Raw genomic sequence first — 19866 nt, 5'->3', positions numbered from 1 at the left:
TTTGGTTCTGTATTTAGCGATATATTTTCAGGAATATTATCGTTCCAAGACAAAACTGACATAGAGAAAAAGACACAATTGCATATCTGTTAGCTGTTAGCAGTTAGCTGTTAGCAGTTAGCCAAAACACGGCGCAAACCGTTTTCCTCAAAGTGATTCAATGTGACACAGTTTCCCTCACTGTTTTGTCATGTGTGGCCCCGGACTTTTCTTCATATTTGCTTTTTAAGTGCTGATAAAATAAGACAGACGAAGTACAGTGTACATTTGAGGTTGTTCAAATATTTTTTAAGATATTTCAAGTCACAAAGAAAAAAATACCTAGGTTAGCCCGGACGTAACCCTTTTTTGGAGCAAACATGCCTGGTCTCCAAAACAGACCTACTTAATGTCTAATAAATATTGATCTTATGGGACTGTTGCACGTGGCAGATTTTGCATCGATGCGAAAGAAAAAATGTGTGCACACGGCACTGAAGCCACGCATGAGAACATTTAATCGAAAAACATTTCTCCCAGCACAACCTTGATTTTTTTGTTGTTGAAACGGTAAAAAGATAAGACGATGCATCACTTCACAATGTTCCCATGCACAGCACTGATTAGCAGGGAGAACGCACTGAACCAACACATCCATTTACACAAGATGGATTGACACAGGCCTGTAAGGACAGCTCAACATGCCAGGGTATCTGAGAACACCGTCCGTCTGGGTCAAACATTGGCCAAATAAAACATCCGCACGGGTACATACATTACTTACACGAACTTCAGACTTTGACACCGGCGCAGTAAAACATGAATATGACTTCACATAAAAGTGGAATTTCACGTTATGTAAAATGCGAATGAGCACTGGGTCGTGAGTGCTTTACATTTATGGCGAGTGCCAAATATCGTTGGTGTCTGACAGTCCTTGCAAGGAGGAGGCATTCCTCTAACGCTCCCGTTATCACATGAACAGTATTATGCAAAAGGTGCATGTTGGTGACCCTCCCAAAACCCATATCTGCTCTCCAGGTTTTTTTTTACGATGGGTGGTCTCACGTCTTTGTACTCGAGTCCCGAGTCGAGTGTTGTTTCTTGCCTCTGCAGATTCCGGATGCCCACGAGACTCTTCCTCCCGCTCAGGTGGCTCCAGGATCATGACCTTAATACTTCTCTTATCGCGCCGCAAGTGTGTTCGATGCCAGATCACAAGACTCTAGAGTCCTGGCGGACGAGCCAAAGACGACGGCCCGTTAATGCTTTCGGCGTGGGACTGTACTGCTGTGAAATCGTCGGGGTCAGAAGTGCAACGGCCACTGTCTCCTACTGTATGCATTCTGGGTAAAAAAAGCCTGCTAATTGAAACTGTCCCATGACTACACATCTTTGGGCATTAGGTTGCCTTTCACTGAAGACTTGAAGGAATGAAAGCCAGCTTGCATGGAGGATTACCTAGACTTGCTTGAGGGCGGCTAATCTGAGGGGTGCATTATCGTGGCTATCTGCATTACTATATGTGGCCTGTGCAGGTGCATTTAGTTACAGACATGTATTTGTGTAGACTTATCTATGGGATGTATTAATATGTTTATATGCAGAGATATTTGAGCATATATTCCCATTTTTTAAAATATTTTTTTGTCTGTCTTTGTTTATTTTTAAAGGGGAAAAAATGTAAAATGTCCTAAATGTGTAAAGCGCTCTTCACTTAATGTAATTCGACAACAACAATAATAATAATAATACTAATAATCAATTTAATTATAAAAATCTTATAAAAAAACGTTTGTTATTATCAGTACGACTCATGAAAAAAAAATATGGGGAACTAAATTCGGACTTGCTGGGAATTAATCGCTTTAATGATGTTAATTCAGAAACTTCAGGGATATTGATTGATTCGTGGCACACATTTTTAAAATAACATACTATGTTAATGCTTGGGCTTGGAAAGCATCAAGTCAATTCCATGTGAAATTTAAAAAAAAGTCATCAAATTTGTCCAAGTCTTGTGACCCGAGCCCACACCCCTGCTTTCTGAGCCAACAATATGTAAAAAACAAATTGTTGCAGGATTTCGTAGCTTAAAGTAAAAGTAAATGAATTCAACAAGACAAATCTATGGCAGGTCCCTCCCTCCCTCCACGCTAAACAAACCTCTTTGGATGATTCCTTTAACATGGATATTTTCAAGGAGTGAGGAAAAGAGGTTTTTACATAACCTATAGGTGGCTTATCTCACTAAAGATAGCGCTGGGAAAACAACCATGTGACCAAAGGCTGGATGCAAATAAACGACCAGGCATTTAAATCTTGGGGCTTAGCTGTGGTTCAACAGTAGTTGGCATAATCCCAATTAGGGTTTATACCATTATTTGTGGTTAAAAAAAAGAGCATTTTTTTCTCTTTGCACCTATAAGTTTGCAATAAATATCAAGTGTATACGCTTACAAATTTCACATGCATGCAGCTGTAAAGGTTTGCATCAGTGGAACATTGCGGCTACATGCGAAAGCCGAATCATGTGCTCTCACTTTCAAGGACAGCTGACACGCTAGACTGAAGTCCTTCAGCAGGGCGGAGGTGAGGGTGGGAAAGTATACCTGGGGGGGTGCTGACATGAGAAACAACCAGACTTTATGTAATATCAAGACCCATTATATCATAATGTCCAAACCGGCAGGATTCGTGGGGTGTTTAAACAGTAAAATACAGATAAAGGTGAACAGAAATGTGATGATTCATGGCAGGATCCACAAACATTCACCGGATTTTCATCCCAGCGCCAAAACTGATGACGGGCTAATCGAGGACATTTATTTGTGTGGCCAGCAAGTTTGGAGTTATACAAGAGATGGCTGGCCGACAAGACCTACGTGTCTGTGTGCGATAAAAAAGGTGTTACACAACATTTTGGTGGAATTTGTGCTAGTGACTCTGAAAGGTCCCCCAAAAAACGGCTTCGGACGATCTATCGACCCTGTTTAAACCCGGTTGACCTTTTAACAAGTGAGCTGTTTTTGGTGGGCCTTATTTTGGGTAAAATCAGGGCTGAGCAGAAAAGCACATTTTCTCACCGTTGAGCAACCGATGGGAAGCGAGGCGCATCAGAGAGGCGAGGGAATGGTATATCATCGGCTCGAGGATGAACATGATAAAAAAATGGGAATAAAGTGACTTTGTGATGGGACTCTTTATGTCTACTGATCATGTGCTGACACGGGAAGATCAGATCAGGTCGTGGTCATTGTGAGACTGGACTAGACCTCGTGGAGGCAGGAATTAGAAGAGCTATTTGCAGCCCGCCGTGCTGCACTCCATTAGATAAAACCAGCGGCAGGCAGCGTGGGATTGTGCGTTTTGTTTGGCTCCAGTTAGTTTGAGGTGTTTCCTCCCGCACTGTTTGATGAAACTCGTGCTGCGTTCACGTGGATTCAGGCAGATGACATTTGAGTGGACGACAGCTGGAGGGCAACGGTGACAGTAGACACCATGTGGTTGAGTTAGACTCAAATATTAGACGGAAGCTGCATTTTATGCATTTCTAGAATCATTTTGTTCCAAATGTAACATCACTCTCTTTAAGGAGTGATATGGGAATTACGTATATTTTCTCCAGAAGTTAGTGTCAATGCAATTTTTCCATTTTGAATTATTGCAGAAAACAAGATCCGGGCAAACAAACGTTTTATATTTGCACGTTTTGTTCAGCAACATTCCACAAAGCAACACACATTTGACCATTTTTAGGATTTTTTGAAGTGTCAAGGTCAACATTTCTGAAAGGTCAACGTCTCTCCAAACTTGTGTCAGGAGAGTAACCACAGACCTTCAGGCAGCTCACCAAAAACCCATTCAGAGAACCCATTGATTTTGAGATGAGGGAAGTGCCAAAATGCTGAGTCATTTCTGGGTTTTAGGACTCGAGTTTGGCAGAACTCTTTATGCTTCATCAGACATGACTCATCGATTAGAGGGAATTCTTAGAAACATAGAGAAAAATTTCCCCTTTTATTATAAAAATCTTTTTTTTTACTTCAAAAGCATAGCATGTTTCCTCCCTACTTGTTTTTATTGGTGTTATGTTTTCTTGTAGGGGAGATACAGAAGAAATTAAACAGATAAATTAAAGAAAATCTGACCTTGATGTTTCATATTTTAGAGGCCAGAGCGAGTTTACACACACTCAAAACATTTTCATACTAAACATATCTTTTCAGTAAGCCCTTATTTTATGATTTTCACAAGCAACATGCATTCAGTATTTTTCTTGACTCCATACAGCGTCCTTCATTTAATTTGATACCCGACTGCATGTCACATGAGAGGAAATTAGGTTTTTTAGTCACAAGATGAAGGCTTCACTTTTCTCATTCAGCAGAATGCTGATTGGTCGTTCAGATTGTATAATTCAACACCTGATCCAGTCTAAAGGAGAACCAGCTTCCCCTGATTAAAATAAAATCAACTCACAGCCTCATAGCAGAGTGGGAGGTAGATGTGAATACTAGCAGCACCATCCATCCAGGAGGGAAATAAAAAAGTAAAAATATTTATCCCCAAACTGGACATTTACAGCTTGTATGGTTTTGCTGCACCTCCTTAATCACCATTTCCTCTACATTTGAGTCATCTCCAGTGAGAAAATGTGGTTTGACCTGGACTATGACCGTTTTGTGTAAGAGCAGCGGTGCCCTCTTCAGGCCGCCGACTGCAGCTGCACCGAGCTCACACTTTATTTCGTTCTATCCTCGAGTCAAAGTCTCGTGAGTTGAGAAGTAGGGCCATTTTTTCATAGACTTCCATACGATCAGACTTCTTTTTTCAACCAGAGGAGTCGCCCCCTGATGGCCAGCAGAGAGAATGCAAGTTTAAGGCACTTCCTCCATTGATTTGAAGGCTCGGGCCTCGTTCAGTCCCTAAATGTGACTCATCAAACAGGATGCTCTTAATTTGTTAACTTCATCCTCCGCTCAAAAATATGATGATAGGTATCAGCTTTTAAATCACTTCTTAAAACACACGTTTATAGACTTTCTTGTATGTGATGTCGCCTTTTGTAACTTTGAATCATATTTTAATGTATTTATTTATTTATATCTTATTGACTTTCTACTGTCTTTTCACCTTAACTCTTACCACCACGTATACTCTACTCTAAGTACAACATTGAGCTTTTGATTCTCATATTTATACCTGAATCTCATTCTCATTCAAATTGGGTTCTGTGTGAATCAAGTAGATGAAAATGTGTAGATGTACAAATTGTTTTGTGATTTACAAAGTACAACCATCAGTCATCCACTCCTGGTATCTATGTGACATTTCCTTTCGCTTCCCTCTGGCTGTGTGTGTGACTATTAACCACCAGATGGCGTAAGAGAGCGATGCTCAAACATTACTGTTTGCCAATTTGACAGCTATTTTATTTATTTTGGATTCCATTGTAAAAAAAAACTTTGACAATATACGACAGTGTGAACGTCACTCGTTTTATCTTCTTTTTCTTCTTCTGGTTGCTGCTTTCTTCTTCGCCTGCACCTGTCTTGTGAAAGGTTTCAGGAAACTGTCTTTTTTTTTCTGGTACCTCTATGTGTTTGATGTGTTTTTTTTGCATGGGTTGTTTTACATTTGTGTGCACATTCTCACCGGTACACAGGAAGAGGTTTTTCTTTCACACAGAAAGAGACGTCGGCCAAGTGAAAGTGACAGATTAAAAGAAGAAACCAAAGTGGGAGGCTGAAAAACAAGCCGTATCCTGAGCCGAGGAGGCAGATCAACAAAGAGATGGGATGAGATCTGCCTCTCCTCTTCCTCCCTCCTTCCTCCTTCCTCCTCCTCCTCCTCCCTCGACTCCCTCTCGGTGACCGCTGACCTCCCTGACACAGTTTTCCTAAAACTCTCGCCCGGCCCCGAAAAAACAGAAGAGCAATGAGGTCACATTCTTCCACACGGACATGCAGCGGGTTAAACATGAGCCTTTATTCTGTATTTAATGCAAACACACACACACACACACATTTTTCCCGTGGATATTTGAAGTTTCTTTGGAGGAGAAAAAATATGGTTTTGTTGTAAAATTGTACGAAAGTCATTTTTTTAAAGTTTTTTTTTAAGATGCATGAGGAGCAAAAGCCACATTAATAATAGAACAAACATGCATTAAGATGCCTGCTAGCCTCCCAATTTAGCATGTTAGCATGTGTCGAACACAGCTGAGGCTGATGGGATGTCATTGGTTCTGCGAGCGTTTTGATCGTTGGACGACTAAAAATTCAGACTGGGGTCTCTAAAAACCCTCACACACTGCGAGACTCTTTTCTTTGACTCCGCCTCCTAAGTTTTCAACCGACCAATGAGATTATCTTCTGCCTTCAAAGCAGCCTAAAACTAAAATTTGTGTCGAAGCAGCAAACAAAACCAAACTCCATTAATCTTGATGCTTCAGGTGACAGCTCCGAGGTCCGACCTTTAAGGAGCCACGTCCTTATGAAATCGTCACCCAGAAGGTAAACACAGTCGTATAATCCAGGGGGGGGGCCCTATGGAGGCCCCATTGCCCCGGATAAGGGGAGCCCCAAACTCTGCAGGACAGGGGAAGGGTGCTGAGGAGGAACAACACCCACATGGCAGGTTGGAGGGGCCCCCCAGATTGATGTGCGTGTGAAACCGGCCGGGCCCAATATTGCGCAGCGCCCCTGCTCATTGTGCGGCGCGTCCCAGCTGCAGATTCATGCGTCTGCGGGCCCCCACAAACCCGCGGGACTCTCATCTGGACATTCGGTAAATTTAGATCCCGCCAAAATAAAGTTAAAAGGCGTTGTGACAAGTTGGCCTTTTCCCTCTCTTTGGAGTGAGGAAGGCTGCTATAGAGACGTTCACGAACTCTACAGGGGGGTTAAATCACACGCTTTGTTATACTGGTGAATGTTTATTAGGCTACACTTAAAGCAGTATCTCAACCCAGCTTTATTTTGTAAAGTAAAAACATTAAACACACATTTCAACCATATATCAACATGATGAGGCCTCTGTTTCCATGTGTAAAGGTGATGTATTCCCCAAAATGAAAGAAAAGACAATATTTGTTTTGCAGGAGCACCGGAGTGCCGACTGTCAACATTAAGATTTAATCTCCAACTTGATCTTCCTTTTAAAGGCGTAATCAGTTCTGTATTTTAAGTCAAAGTAGTACTACTGTATAAATACTTTGAAAGAAGCATTAAAATGTGTCATCAGACACAGAAGCGCCTTTCAGAGTTTTATTATTGATGTGTAAGTAAGAGGAGCTCTACTTTATAAACAGTTGGATAGTTTAATACATAGGGAATGCATTATATTGCATGCGTGCACTTAAAACAAATACAAGTCCTGGAGGACCGTGTGCACTGGCCTTTTCACCCGGTGATCCCGGCTGCATGGCTCAGCCTCACAGGGACGCACCGACATCATCCGTCCACCGCACGCCGGCCGACGCCAAAACCACAAGTGCACCAGAACAGAGCCCTGTGTTCTTCCTCTTCGTCTTCCCTCTTGTCTTTGATTTGTAAATACCTCCGTTCCAGTGCAACAACTTCCCGGCTTCTATCGTACGACCATCAAACGTTTACACGAGAAAGTTGACAAAAGGCCGAAGCGACGGAGGAGGCCATCGCAACAAAGGGGCCCATTTATAGAGTACAGTGAGGGGAGGGAGGGGGGGAGATGTGGGAGGAGAGTTGAATTAATGAATTAAAAATGTGGCGAAACAGCGGCAGTCCTGAATACTTTTGGGTTTATATAGAGAGGCGTGCAGGAGGTGGGGGGGAGTGGACTTCTCTGGGACACACAGGGCTTCAGCTTCACATGCAGGACGAAGTGCTCATCTCATTACATAATGACCCAGTAACAGTCAGCCAGAACCAGTACCGCCAGTACCAGTGTGTGCTGGGAGACACTGGGTGACCACTGGTTCATCCTTCACCCAGCTTCCGATTTCATGGGGGTTTTTTTCTTCTTGGTTTTTCTTTTTTAAAATATAGGACGACAACGACGTAGAGGGGCTGCAGAAAGAAAACAAACGATGTGATGTCAGAGCGAGAGGTGGCGAAAAACATGCTCGAGCTGTCAACAAGTGGGCTTCCTCATCTCCTTTTGGCTTTTTCATCTCCTCCAGCGTCTCCTTCACATGTCGACTGGACAGTGAAACTCATTAAATCTGCATTCCTCCAAAGCCGGGAACTTCTGTGACAAGTCAACAGAAAGGTAAGAGACACAAGCTTTTTAAAAAAATCTGCATGTTTTGTTGCTTTTCTGGATTTTCCCAGTCGAATATGAAAATAATGATGATTATTTGACGTGTTTACAGGCCAACGCCATCAACTAAAAGTACTATACTAGTGTTTAGTGTGGCTGTCAGTGCTTCTTTCTTTATCTTTCTTCCTTTTGTTGTTGTTGATTTCCTGCAAATCCTGCTGTGACGTCGTCTAACATCCCAGAATACATTATTTTTGCATTAGCTGTGAGACTTTCCTTGAGTCTTTTTCTAATTAACGGTTCTTTTAAAAGTGGTTTAATTGAACTGTTTGATGCAAGTCATTCAAACAGTTGTTGTGTGTAACAATAGGAGGAAGTTTTACTTTCAAATCTTATTATTTGCAAGGTAACTTTATTTGTATAGCACCTTTCATACACAAGGCAGACTCAAAGTGCTTCACATCATAACATGTCATACAATAAAGAATTAAAAGAAAATAAAGGCAAAATTAAAATGCATTAAAGAAAGACAAGGAGAATAAAAGCATACTTGCAATAATATAAAACAGTGCAGACATTAAAAGATTTAGCAGAAAGCTATGATGAACATAAAAGTTTGGATAATAATAATAACGGCAAAAAAGAATAAGAAATAATCCATAAAATCCAATATTTAATACTGCACTGGGAGGAATGATAAATAATAAGTTTACTGTGAACGTTTGCCCAAAACAGAGATGAAAGAAGTGACGTCATCGTGTCCAAAGGAATCACATCCAATCATTGAGAAATCCTCATCAGCACCACGACTGTAGTAGAGCGGTCGGATTACGATTTATGATGGGAGTAAACAGAGGATTGTGTCTGAAAACTAAATATTATATATTATTATGGGGAACTGTGTATTTTTCCCTCCCAGCATGAATGAAAGTATAGAGGGAAGTCCAGCATCCTTCAGCTAACTTGTTTTGTCCGATGGTCCTCCTTTCAGGATTGACAATCTGACCGCGTGCTGGAGGTGAGAAAGTAGGCGGGATTTGAAAGCATCGGCGTCGTTGCCATAGAAACATCAATCTCGACAAATCCCTCTGACGAGCTGTTTTTGTTGTTTGGTCACTTTGTGCCAAAGAAACTTTTTCTCAATTTACCAGAATGTATCAGATAAAAGAAAGAGCACTGCCATTTATATATATTTATATATATATATATGTATATAAAGACACATTGACACATGGCTCCAGTGAGTGTTTTGTTGCCGTGGCCTGTGTTGATGTTTAGACAGCCCTTTCAGCCCTGTGCAGAGGCCGCCGCGGCGTGGACCCTGGTCATTCAGACCACGTTGAATCCCCTTTTCAGTGCAGTGTACTGGCTGCTCGCCGGCTTCTTTATGGCTTGTGGACACTGGGTGGAAGGGGGGGAGAAGAGGGGGGGGGGGCAGAGTGGAAGGGATTACTGTCTCCTCTGGAATACTAATGGCCGTCTTTTTGTCACTGATCTGTTTCCTCCACCTTCGCTCCACATACCCCTTCCTCTCTCTCCTTCACCCCCCTCTTCCTCTTTCACTCCCTTTGTCACCCGATGCTCAATTCTCTCTCAATCCTCCTCTCAAAACCAATTATTTCCCCCCCCCCCACCCATCTCTGCCCCCTCACAATGTCAAGCATACTCACACACGATCAAACACACACTTTAACCCTCCGTACCGTTCTCCTCTCCCCGTCTAACTCTCTCTCTCTCTCTCTCTATCTCTCTCTCTCTCTCTCTCTCTCTCTCTCTCTCTCTCTCTCAGTCACTCGCTTCACCCAGTCGTATTTTTCAATGGTGGCTTTTGTCCCTTTCATCTCCTGGAAAACAAAAGGATTCTTGTGTGCACAGGACAGAGGGAAGGAGAGGAAGAGATCCTAACCTTGAGTGTGAATAAAGTCATTTCAACAAGACAGGGAATCCTTCAGGACTTCCAATACGCTTCCCAAATGTTGTTTTGGCTTTACTAATATTGCTGTAACGCGAGAGCTCAAGAATATAAGGGATAATTCTGTATTTTCCACGTTATCGAATCAACCCCTCCCTGAAAAGACCATAACCAACAGTGAGCAGAACTTAAACCCAAAAAGATACTCTCACCAAGTGACTGTAGTTTCCCATACGGCGTCCTGCTGCCCAGGAATACTCACTACTGCACTGATTGTGTATTAATCCACAGCTGAAAGTAGTCCCACTAATTTCACCTTTTTAATCTTATTTGAGGAAATAACTTTTAAGTTTAACCACTCATTTTCATCTATGCCTTTTGCGTATTATCTCGCCATTGATAGTAAAATGATGGAGGTAAGGAAACAACGACACTTGGTTATGGTTAGAAAAAACGTCACGCAGGACGCACATGCTAACAGATTTAAATTAGAGTTAGCTGAAAGCTAACTATAGATGCTAATTGGTGCTTCGTGCATCCGGGATCGACACACTGACGCTAGCTGCCCAGAACTGAACTGCAGGCAGACAACATTATCGACTTGTTGGGGAACATAGCGGAGCATTTTAGCTACAGGTTGGTGGAGACCAAAACAGAGCTAAAAAAGAGCGTAGGCTTTTGGACCTCCGTTATCGGATGGCCAGAAACATGTGTAAACACATTTTCCAAGACAACTTTATAAAGATATAATCATTTTTGTGTTTTCACCTCGTTGTGCTGCACCTAAGTGGCCAAAAAGATTGGTTAATATAACTTAACAGACTTATGTGCTATTGCTAGTCGCTGTATTTGTGTGTAAATTTCCGACTTTGCAAATCAAACATTCCTTCACACAATCGATGGTATTGTATTGCCCTCTAACTGTTCTAAAGGACTATATTTCCAATAGACGAGTGTGTGTTTACTGTATGTGTAGGCAGGAGCTACGCAGGGTTCAGAGTTCAGCTGGAGATGGCCACGGCCAATCACATGGGGCCTCCTCTTGACCCCGCCTACCTCCCTTCTCTCCCCCTCCACATGTTAGTATTCAGAGCGCAGACATCAACACAGATCTCTATTCATTCACCCAGTGTGAGCTCCGGCGTGGAGAAGGGTCAGAAAGGACAGAGCGTATCAGACCGTCCTGTTTCTTGGGCTTTTGTTTGTGTTGTTTTGTTTTTTTGGATTTGTTGTACGTTCACTCCGGAAAAGCAGAGGCAGTTTGAGACAAATAGGGCCATTTAGTGAAAAGCGAGTGTGAACAAGAGAGAAGGAGTGACAAAAGACGGATCCTGCAGCCCAGATGAGGGTAAAACCGTTAAGTGTGCGCAGGGTACACACCATAGTGACTATAAGTGTCCATGGCACCCGGGGGTGGGGGTGGAGGACTTTTCATTCTGTTAATATACTGCTGACACTCATACAGATCCACCCCTCATCACATTACACCAATGATGTCCGATACAGGCGTTCAATTGACTTAAATGAGTGGTGCAGGAAATACAGTCAAAGCCAAGATTTTCTATAGATTTGGAAGCCTGGCTGCTGTTTTCCTCCCATTTGGCCCCCGGGAGAGTGACGTTGAGGCTGTTGGCCTTCCAGTTTGTCATAGAAGTGTGGGGTTGAGGATAATTTCTTCATTAACCTTGCTTACTGCACACACATGATATGTGGAAGCATTGAGTTTTCCCTGAGCTAAGGGACCTTGAAAAATAGCCCTAAAACTACACAAAAGTACTTTTTTTGTACTTCCCCATAGCTCTCAACGTCTCAAAAGCGACATCTGACTCTAAAATAATGCACATCTGCATGTCACATCTGCTGCAAAGTAAAAAGAGGCCAAATAAATTGAAGTAATAGTTGTCCAGCATCCTTGATTCAAGTCTAAAGGCTCACTCTCTCACTCTGTTTCATGTGGAGTAACAGCCACTAGTGTCTCCTCATCTCAATTCAGTAGCAGTCTTGTGCGACCGACACGTGAGTGAGCCTGCACTATCGCGCTTTTAATGTGAAAGAGCAGCTGTGCCTTGGTGCTGAAAGGAGGCTTTTATTTTGACAAAGCCAGCTGCCTCCGTTGAAAGGAAAGAGAGACCACCGTGGATAGCCACAACACTGTCCAGTTGAAACATGTGCTTCTAATCCCCTTCTTCTTCTTTTCCTCATTCACATGGTTTTTAAAAGTTCTCTCTTTTCTTCTTTGTCACACATCCCAAACCTTTTCATTTGGACTCACTTTAACTCACTGCCCATACAAACTTTGCCCTCTTTTCCTCGCCATCTTACCTCTCTTTGTCCATTCATGTACACCCCCCCCTTTTAGCCACATTTCTTCTTCTGCTCACCTCCCGTTGTCTCCGTCTCCAACCCCCCTGTAGCGCCGGCCATGACCTCAGCCACTCCTCCCTCCTCCGAAGGCTCCTCGCCCCAGAAGGTATGCCACTCCCAGACGCAGACCGACATCACCAAGCCCCTGCTGGGTTCCACGGCGGCGACCGGAGGTGCAGGCGCGGGCGGAGGGGGAACAGGGGCTGGAGGGCCCAACGCCCTGCGACGGAGGCGCCGCGTCCTCTCCAAAGACGGACGAAGCAATGTGCGCATCGAGCACGTGAGCGGACGAGGGGCGCTGTACCTCCGCGACCTCTGGACGACGTTCCTGGACATGCAATGGCGCTACAAGTTCTTCCTCTTCTCTGCCACGTTTGCTGGGACCTGGTTCGTGTTTGGGGTGCTCTGGTACCTGGTGGCATTGGTGCACGGAGACCTGCTGGGTAAGGAGGGAGGATGATGGAGATTTGTTGAGAGAAAGATCCGGCAGAACATTGATAGAAGGAACAAAATGTTCCTTTATTGTTTGTTTATACCCCCACCCCCACCAAACCTCCAAAGATCTGTTCTTCCTTCCCTTCCTCCAGAGTTTGACCCCCCCTCCAACCACACTCCTTGCGTAATGGAGGTGAAGACCCTGACAGGAGCCTTCCTCTTCTCCCTGGAGTCTCAGACCACAATTGGCTACGGTTTCCGGTGCATCACTGAGGAGTGTCCCGCCGCCATCATCCTGCTCATCTTTCAGCTGGTCATCACCATGGTGATGGAGATCTTCATCACCGGCACTTTCCTTGCAAAGGTAGTCGGATGTTGTTTTTGGTTTGAGGTTTATGTCACCCAAAATATCATGTTATTCCTTTATTAGATGTTCGGTTGAAGACGTTGCAGTTCGTGGCTTGTTCTTCAAACCCCCCTCACAGTAATATGTCCTCGCTTTTGCCCACCCTAAATCAGTACAGCTATCAGACATGCTTTCCCCCTCTTGCAGGTCGCTCGTCCCAAGAAGAGAGGTGAGACGGTGAAGTTTAGTCAACACGCTGTCGTGTCGAATCACGAGGGGCGGCCCTGCCTCATGATCCGAGTGGCCAACATGCGCAAAAGCCTGCTGTTAGGATGCCAGGTATGCAGGTGGCTTCTGGGTATTATTCGGTTCGGTCGGGGCTGAAGCTAGATACCTCTCATCGGTAGTGTTAGATATCAAGTATTGATTTCATCTGCTCTGCGTTTGGATGCAATCCCATGATGGATGTGAACTCCCCCTGACATGCAGTGTTACCTGGAAACCAATGCAGCGAAGTAAAAGCTTTAATGACGCTCTTTTTAGGGGAGATTAGAACATCATCTATAGTGCTTAATTATCTGATTGGTATGAAATGCAGGGACAATCAGTTAGCGTCGCATTGGATGACGTTATTGGCCGTTGCAGGTATTAAACCTGGGGCCTTTTTGTTACTTCTGCAACCAAATTTACTGACTCCATCTTGGCTCCCAGGTGACAGGGAAGTTGCTTCAGACTTCCCTGACAAAGGAGGGTGAGACGGTGCGGCTGGACCAGCGCAACGTGCCTTTCCAGGTGGACACGTCCAGTGACAGCCCCTTCCTCATCATCCCCCTGACTTTCTACCACATCATTGATGACAACAGCCCCCTAAGGGCATGGGCAATAAAAGGTAGGCCACACTAAGTAATCCAAAAACAGGCAAGGAGGTGGATTGTTGCAGGAGCTCGCAGCGACCTGAGACACACAAGGCAGCAAAAGCACCTTAATTATGTATTAAGCCTTAATTTAAGTTTCATGGGGGAAATATATGAGAAATCACTTACCATGGCGGGTCTACGGGAATTGACTCACTTTCGGAGCCAGCCTCTAGAAGCCATTTGAGGAAGTGCAGTATTTGGCCCATAGGGGAAGTACAGTATTCACTGATAATGATATAATAATAGTTATTTAGCCTATATCAAGCAATGGCAAAAGGTCATCTCTTGTCTCTTGAGAAATAACTGTATGTACATTCAGCTTGCATATGTCTGTAGGTGTATTGGTATTTATGGTCATGTGCCGCACGCCCGGCTGCCTCTAACCATTCGGAGTTGGGCCGGTTTGGCACCGGAGGAGAGCGTTTTTCTTTGGCTGGAATGTGTGTGAGAGAGACCGGCAGAGACACCCCTCATTAGAGCACAATGCTGTACAGTCCGGGGTGCTGACACGAAGCCCGCGCAGATCCACTTACAGCAACACAGACCTCTCTGCACTGGAAATCACAAAGGGCACCGGCGCTGACGGACTCTGACCGTGGCGTTACACTACTCGTTCACTGTGGCCGACTTTCTTCCCTGACCTCACTTGACACAGCCGATTTTCTGTTAGCGTATGTTATTAGCAAATATTTTCCTTTCCTTATGTTCCCTATAAGGACATCTATACGTCTGGGTTGTTTCGTTGGTGCATAAAAAGGGGTGCATACACAAACACCTTGCAGTTTTGGGACCTTCAGACGCTGACTTGGACTTGCAGATATGAGAGGCGTGGGTTTTTCAGTGGAGATCGGAGATCCGTGTCAGCATTTGAGCAAGCAATTCTCAGGTTAGCATTTACACCCAAAGACATCATTTATATCACCTAAAAACAGATGGAGCCTCTCGGGCCGAACGCCTTCTCTTGTGATAAAAAGTGCAGTGTATGCTGAGGAGTCAATATCAGCAGTCAGTAGCTTATATATAGTAATGATATTCAATTTGATGAGTGAACTTGTTTCTAGCCATAACCTGGTAAAAAAAAAACGTGGTTACATATAGATAACGGATGAATGGATGGCTGCTTGGAATGTATTTGAAAACAAATCTGCAGGTCTTGGACATACTTTCATGTTAATAGTCATGACTTCTATGCTCACTGGTTCTTTGAGCTTTAGAACTTCCAACCCTGTTGGCATTATACATCTACGAGTCTGTGACGCAGGAAGGCAGAATGCTGTGGAGACGGTCTATAGAAGAGGCTGGCGTGGTCGTCCAAACCACTGAGCTGGAATATATCACACTGTGGAAAACACCGACTATGACTCATTCAAAGCCTTTTAAACATTTTCTTTAGAACTGAGAGATAAAAAAAAATGATCACACACACTGTGGCTGATGACCCCAAAAAAAGTGTTTGGCGGTTGAGGAACGTGCATAGGCTGTAGAATGTCATGGCAACCCAATACTGCAGTAGCATCCCTAGCCATGCCGAGGAGCCCCTTTTGCACCGCCCACAACTAATAAAACGAATCCCCCCACTAAGTCTGTTGCAGTGAGTACAAGCGGTTGCGAAACCCCGTGCTGTTTCCCCGGTGGGAGCGGTACTGGGTCTGGGTTAGGGTAAGGACTGTTTAGACAGATGACAAGAGTCTGCATTCTGAGTGCGGCCTGTTGATGCAGGTGTGCGCCTGTTCGAGGGCATATGTCTTCTTTAGCGTGTCCTGCATGTTCTTGGGTTTGTGTGTCAATGAATGAAAAGTGTGTTCTGCTTTTGAAATGTATGAAACAGTCATGATTGGAATGTTTCCAACAGGCGATGGCTTTCACTGTGTGTGTGTGTGTGTGTGTTCAAATATCAGGAAAGTGTTTGTAAGTGTGTGTGTGTGTGTGTGTGTGTGAGATCCGGTCAAGTGTTCTTGGAATCAGCCAGTAAGCGGGGAGTTTTTTATGTTTTGGAAATTTCAGGATGTGCTTGTGTGTGTGTGTGAGTTTGTGTGTGTCTTTCTTTTGCCACATACATGATTGTCTTGAATGAATCTGTGACACTTGGCTTGCATTCTTTTAAATCAAGTTGGATTTGACCTTATAAATACAGAGCGGGCCCAACGACATTAGAAAACAGCTGGAGCACCTGTGAGGCCATATCATGTTTGATGAAGCACTGCTACCTAATATTGGGGTTTTGTCGACGTTTTCTTTGGTCTTCTCGAGCCTGTTCCCAGCTCGGTGAACTGAGCATACCTAAATTGAGGGATTGTCTCCACGTGGCTCTCAACAAGATGACAGCTGAGCTGGCGACTAGCAGCTAACAGTGCTAACAGCACAAACAGTAGCGGTGCTGATGGTTTTACACGACGGCTGGGATGACCTTAGCCATGAGCTAGCCAATGGGAAACACATAACCACACACCCCTTTGTTGAACCTACATCTTTTTTGAACCTCCGGTCTCCTCTCTCCTCCAGGCGGAGGCTGGACCGACCCAGACCTGGCTGACTTTGAGCTGCTGGTGATCATGAGCGCCACGGTTGAGCCGACCTCCGCTACCTGTCAGGTTCGAACATCCTACCTTCCGGATGAGATCCTCTGGGGCTACGAGTTCCCCCCCGTCGTCTCCCTGTCTCCCTCGGGGAAGTACGTGGCCGACTTCGCCTTCTTTGACAAAGTGGCCAAGACCAAGACGCCGCCCCTCTTCAAGAAGGCCCTCACGCCAAGCCCACCATCGCAGGCGTCACGCCCCCACGGCGGCAAGGAGGCCGGGTCAGACCCGGAGAAGATGCGACTGGAGGAGAGCTACAGGGGGGAGGAGAAGGGGCGAGGAAGGGGGCGAGTCAGAGATAGCAGCCCACTTAGTGTGCGTATTAGCAATGTGTGAGGGAAGAGAAAGAGGAAGTGGTTCTGGAAAGATGGTGTGAAACCGAGATAAAGATAAGAAAACAAGCTGCTCACAAAAACATCTCCCACCTGTACACAAAACACAGCCTACGCATATGAGAGAGAGAGGTAGAGAGAGAGCCGTGTCTGGAACTGATTTCAAAAGGACGTTAACAAAGCCAACATGTACAAATGTACAGCACAACATCGAGCATTTTCCAAGCTTAATATAAATTTTTCTCTTTTGGGAAAGGACTTGATTTACTGTAGCCGGTGGACTCAAACACTGTAAAATCTTTCACCGTATCAGGTCGTTTTCTGTCTATAATTCAGCCCTGTGGGGTTAACTCCAGCCGATTCCAATAGAAATCAACCCATTACAAGAGTTTTCAAGAGTCTCTTTCTTGAGTCACGAAGGAATAAGAAAAGTGAATTTCAGAAAAAAGAAAACGTTGATTCCTATTTCTGTTATAAGAAAATATGAACTCAACTGTAATTGACTTGATAAGATTATTTTTTTTCAGTGTACCTGAACGTCTGATATGGTTTTTAATCACTGAATCACAGTACTGTTTTTTTTCTTTCTTTTTTTTTTAATTGACAAAAATACCTGCAAAAAGGTGGCGAAAATACTGGAACCATATTATTTTTTTAAGGGAGGATTTTAAAGGAATGTATCATATTTAATGTACCCAGTATAGTTTCTAACATCGTTTCTTATCGCACCTGGAAATATTGTGCTTTTGATATGAATGTCTTCTCTTGTTTATTGGGATAAATATATTTCGTAATATTACTAAAAGCACTTTAACTTGAAAGAAACGTGGCATTTCACACAAGGGGAATAACTGAACTAACTCTGATACTTAATGCACTGTAATAAATGATTAAACCTTGTGGTTATGTTTGGAGGGTTTGTGAGTGCGAGTGTGCATTGTTATCTGTGAAAATGGGGTCATTTTTGTGTGTTTGTATGAACCACTCTCGTGTACAGTATGTGTGTCGATGTACTTCTGTACAGTGTATAAAAATATGTTTTTCCTACATTCTTCATATTGTTGTCCTAAAAAATGTCCTGACATTTTAATGCCACATTTTCAATATACCATATTGTTCACGCACAATGATGATCTGTAAAGTACAGTGCAGTTACTGATGTCATTCTTTTTTTACCTTCATGCATTGGTTATGAAACTGTCTTTGGATTCTGACTTCTGACTTTGTCTCTAATCAACTTTTTGTAATAGATAAGTACATATATTTCAAAGAAATTGTGACAAGAAAAGATACATTTTAAGTAAAGAAATAAACGACATTGGAAATGTTTTTGCAAAAAGATAGAGTGCTAGAAACTTTTTATATTCCTAGATTTTGTTTGGATGGCCAACAAAGCATTTTAATAAAAATCTGTAATATATTATTCATATGACGATCTGTTTTAAACTTGTGCTCTTGTGAGACGTGAAGTGTGGGAGTTCAAATTAAATCCTCTGCTGCTCCAGACATGCAAAATGCTCAGAAAAAAAAAGAAAAAAAATTTCAGTAGCAGCGTCTGGTGAGAGGTTGTGCTTAAAGTGTACTGTACAGATCACTCACATTGGTCTAACTTTTGAAGTAAGCACTTTTTAAGTGTAGTTTTAATAAATGTAGCCTATTGTTTACAATGATGTCTGTATGTCTGTGCATGAAACAAAATGATTCCTCTTTGAGGCAAGTATACATGGATAATGAAAGACCCAAAACATTACAAATATGTATTATCCAGCATCATCTTATCACACTTATATATAATATAACTTTAAATTGCAGTCATTTTACTTTTTTATTTACCAATATTGAGAGTCTCTGTAGTGCTTCCCACTTTTTAACTGTTAACAAATGTTTAACAACATCAATATATTAACTAAAAAGTAATTTCTCGAGCTAAAGTTGAAAATAGGACACAGATAAATAATAATTCAGTTCAAAAAACACAGATTACAACTTTAGTTTCAACTCTTGGTTTTCATTGGTCATTAGCGTGAGTGGCAGCTGCTGTGATTGGCTGCGGCCGAGGACGCAGGACGCGGAGGGAGGGAGAGACGTTGAGAGACGTTGACGTCGTGTAGCCGTTATGCGCTAAACTAGCGGGAGAAACGATGCTAACTGTGTAGCTAATAATGTCGGTTAGCGGTACTTAGCGACAATAGCTTGCGTAACCGGTAGAAGTAAACGAGTCCGAGAGGGAGCTTGTACCCGACGGACTGTACGGTGACCGGGAAAAAAACGTTTTGCTGGTGCTGTGCTGAAGAAGACATGGGCGGGTAAGATGAAGGTCAGCTAACGTTAGCGCCATTAGTGACCGGAAAAGCCTTTGAAGGCCTCCGATAAAGATTGTGTTTGCCTCCGCTTTGTCCGCCTGCTACCGTCTTTCCCCAAGTAACTCTTCTATTCGGGGCCGAAACTCAACGGTAAGTTAAACGTTACATTTCTTTACACTTGCGTGTTTTAATTTTGTTTGCGTGTGTGAATTAATTTACCCAATTGTTAGCGCCATTGGTGACCGGAAAAGCCTTTGAGGGCCTCCGATAAAGATTGTGTTTGCCTCCGCTTTGTCCGCCTGCTACCGTCTTTCCCCAGTAACAAACTCTTCTATTCGGGGCCGAAACTCAACGGTAAGTTAAACGTTACATTTCTTTACACTTGCGTGTTTTAATTTTGTTTGCGTGTGTGAATTAATTTACCCAATTGTTAGCGCCATTGGTAACCGGAAAAGCCT

At 43.4% G+C, this 19866-nt stretch overlaps 1 protein-coding gene across 1 annotated transcript; it reads left to right on the top strand.

Moving 5' to 3' along the window:
* The first annotated feature begins 7887 nt into the window (after positions 1 to 7887).
* On the top strand, positions 7888 to 18005 carry kcnj10a (potassium inwardly rectifying channel subfamily J member 10a). Its single transcript, XM_084003246.1, has 6 exons — positions 7888 to 8232; positions 12550 to 12942; positions 13087 to 13298; positions 13488 to 13619; positions 13992 to 14169; positions 16700 to 18005. Exons 2-6 carry the CDS (start codon positions 12558 to 12560, stop codon positions 17107 to 17109), a joined length of 1317 nt encoding a protein of 438 aa, XP_083859372.1. The 5' UTR covers positions 7888 to 8232; positions 12550 to 12557; the 3' UTR covers positions 17110 to 18005.
* The last annotated feature ends 1861 nt before the right edge of the window (positions 18006 to 19866 follow it).

This window comes from Eutrigla gurnardus (genome assembly GCF_963514095.1).
Source record: "Eutrigla gurnardus genome assembly, chromosome: 23".
NCBI classification, from domain to species: Eukaryota; Metazoa; Chordata; class Actinopteri; order Perciformes; family Triglidae; genus Eutrigla; species Eutrigla gurnardus.
Note: the sequence above shows the minus strand (reverse complement) of the source record. Positions and strands in the feature narration are given on the sequence as shown.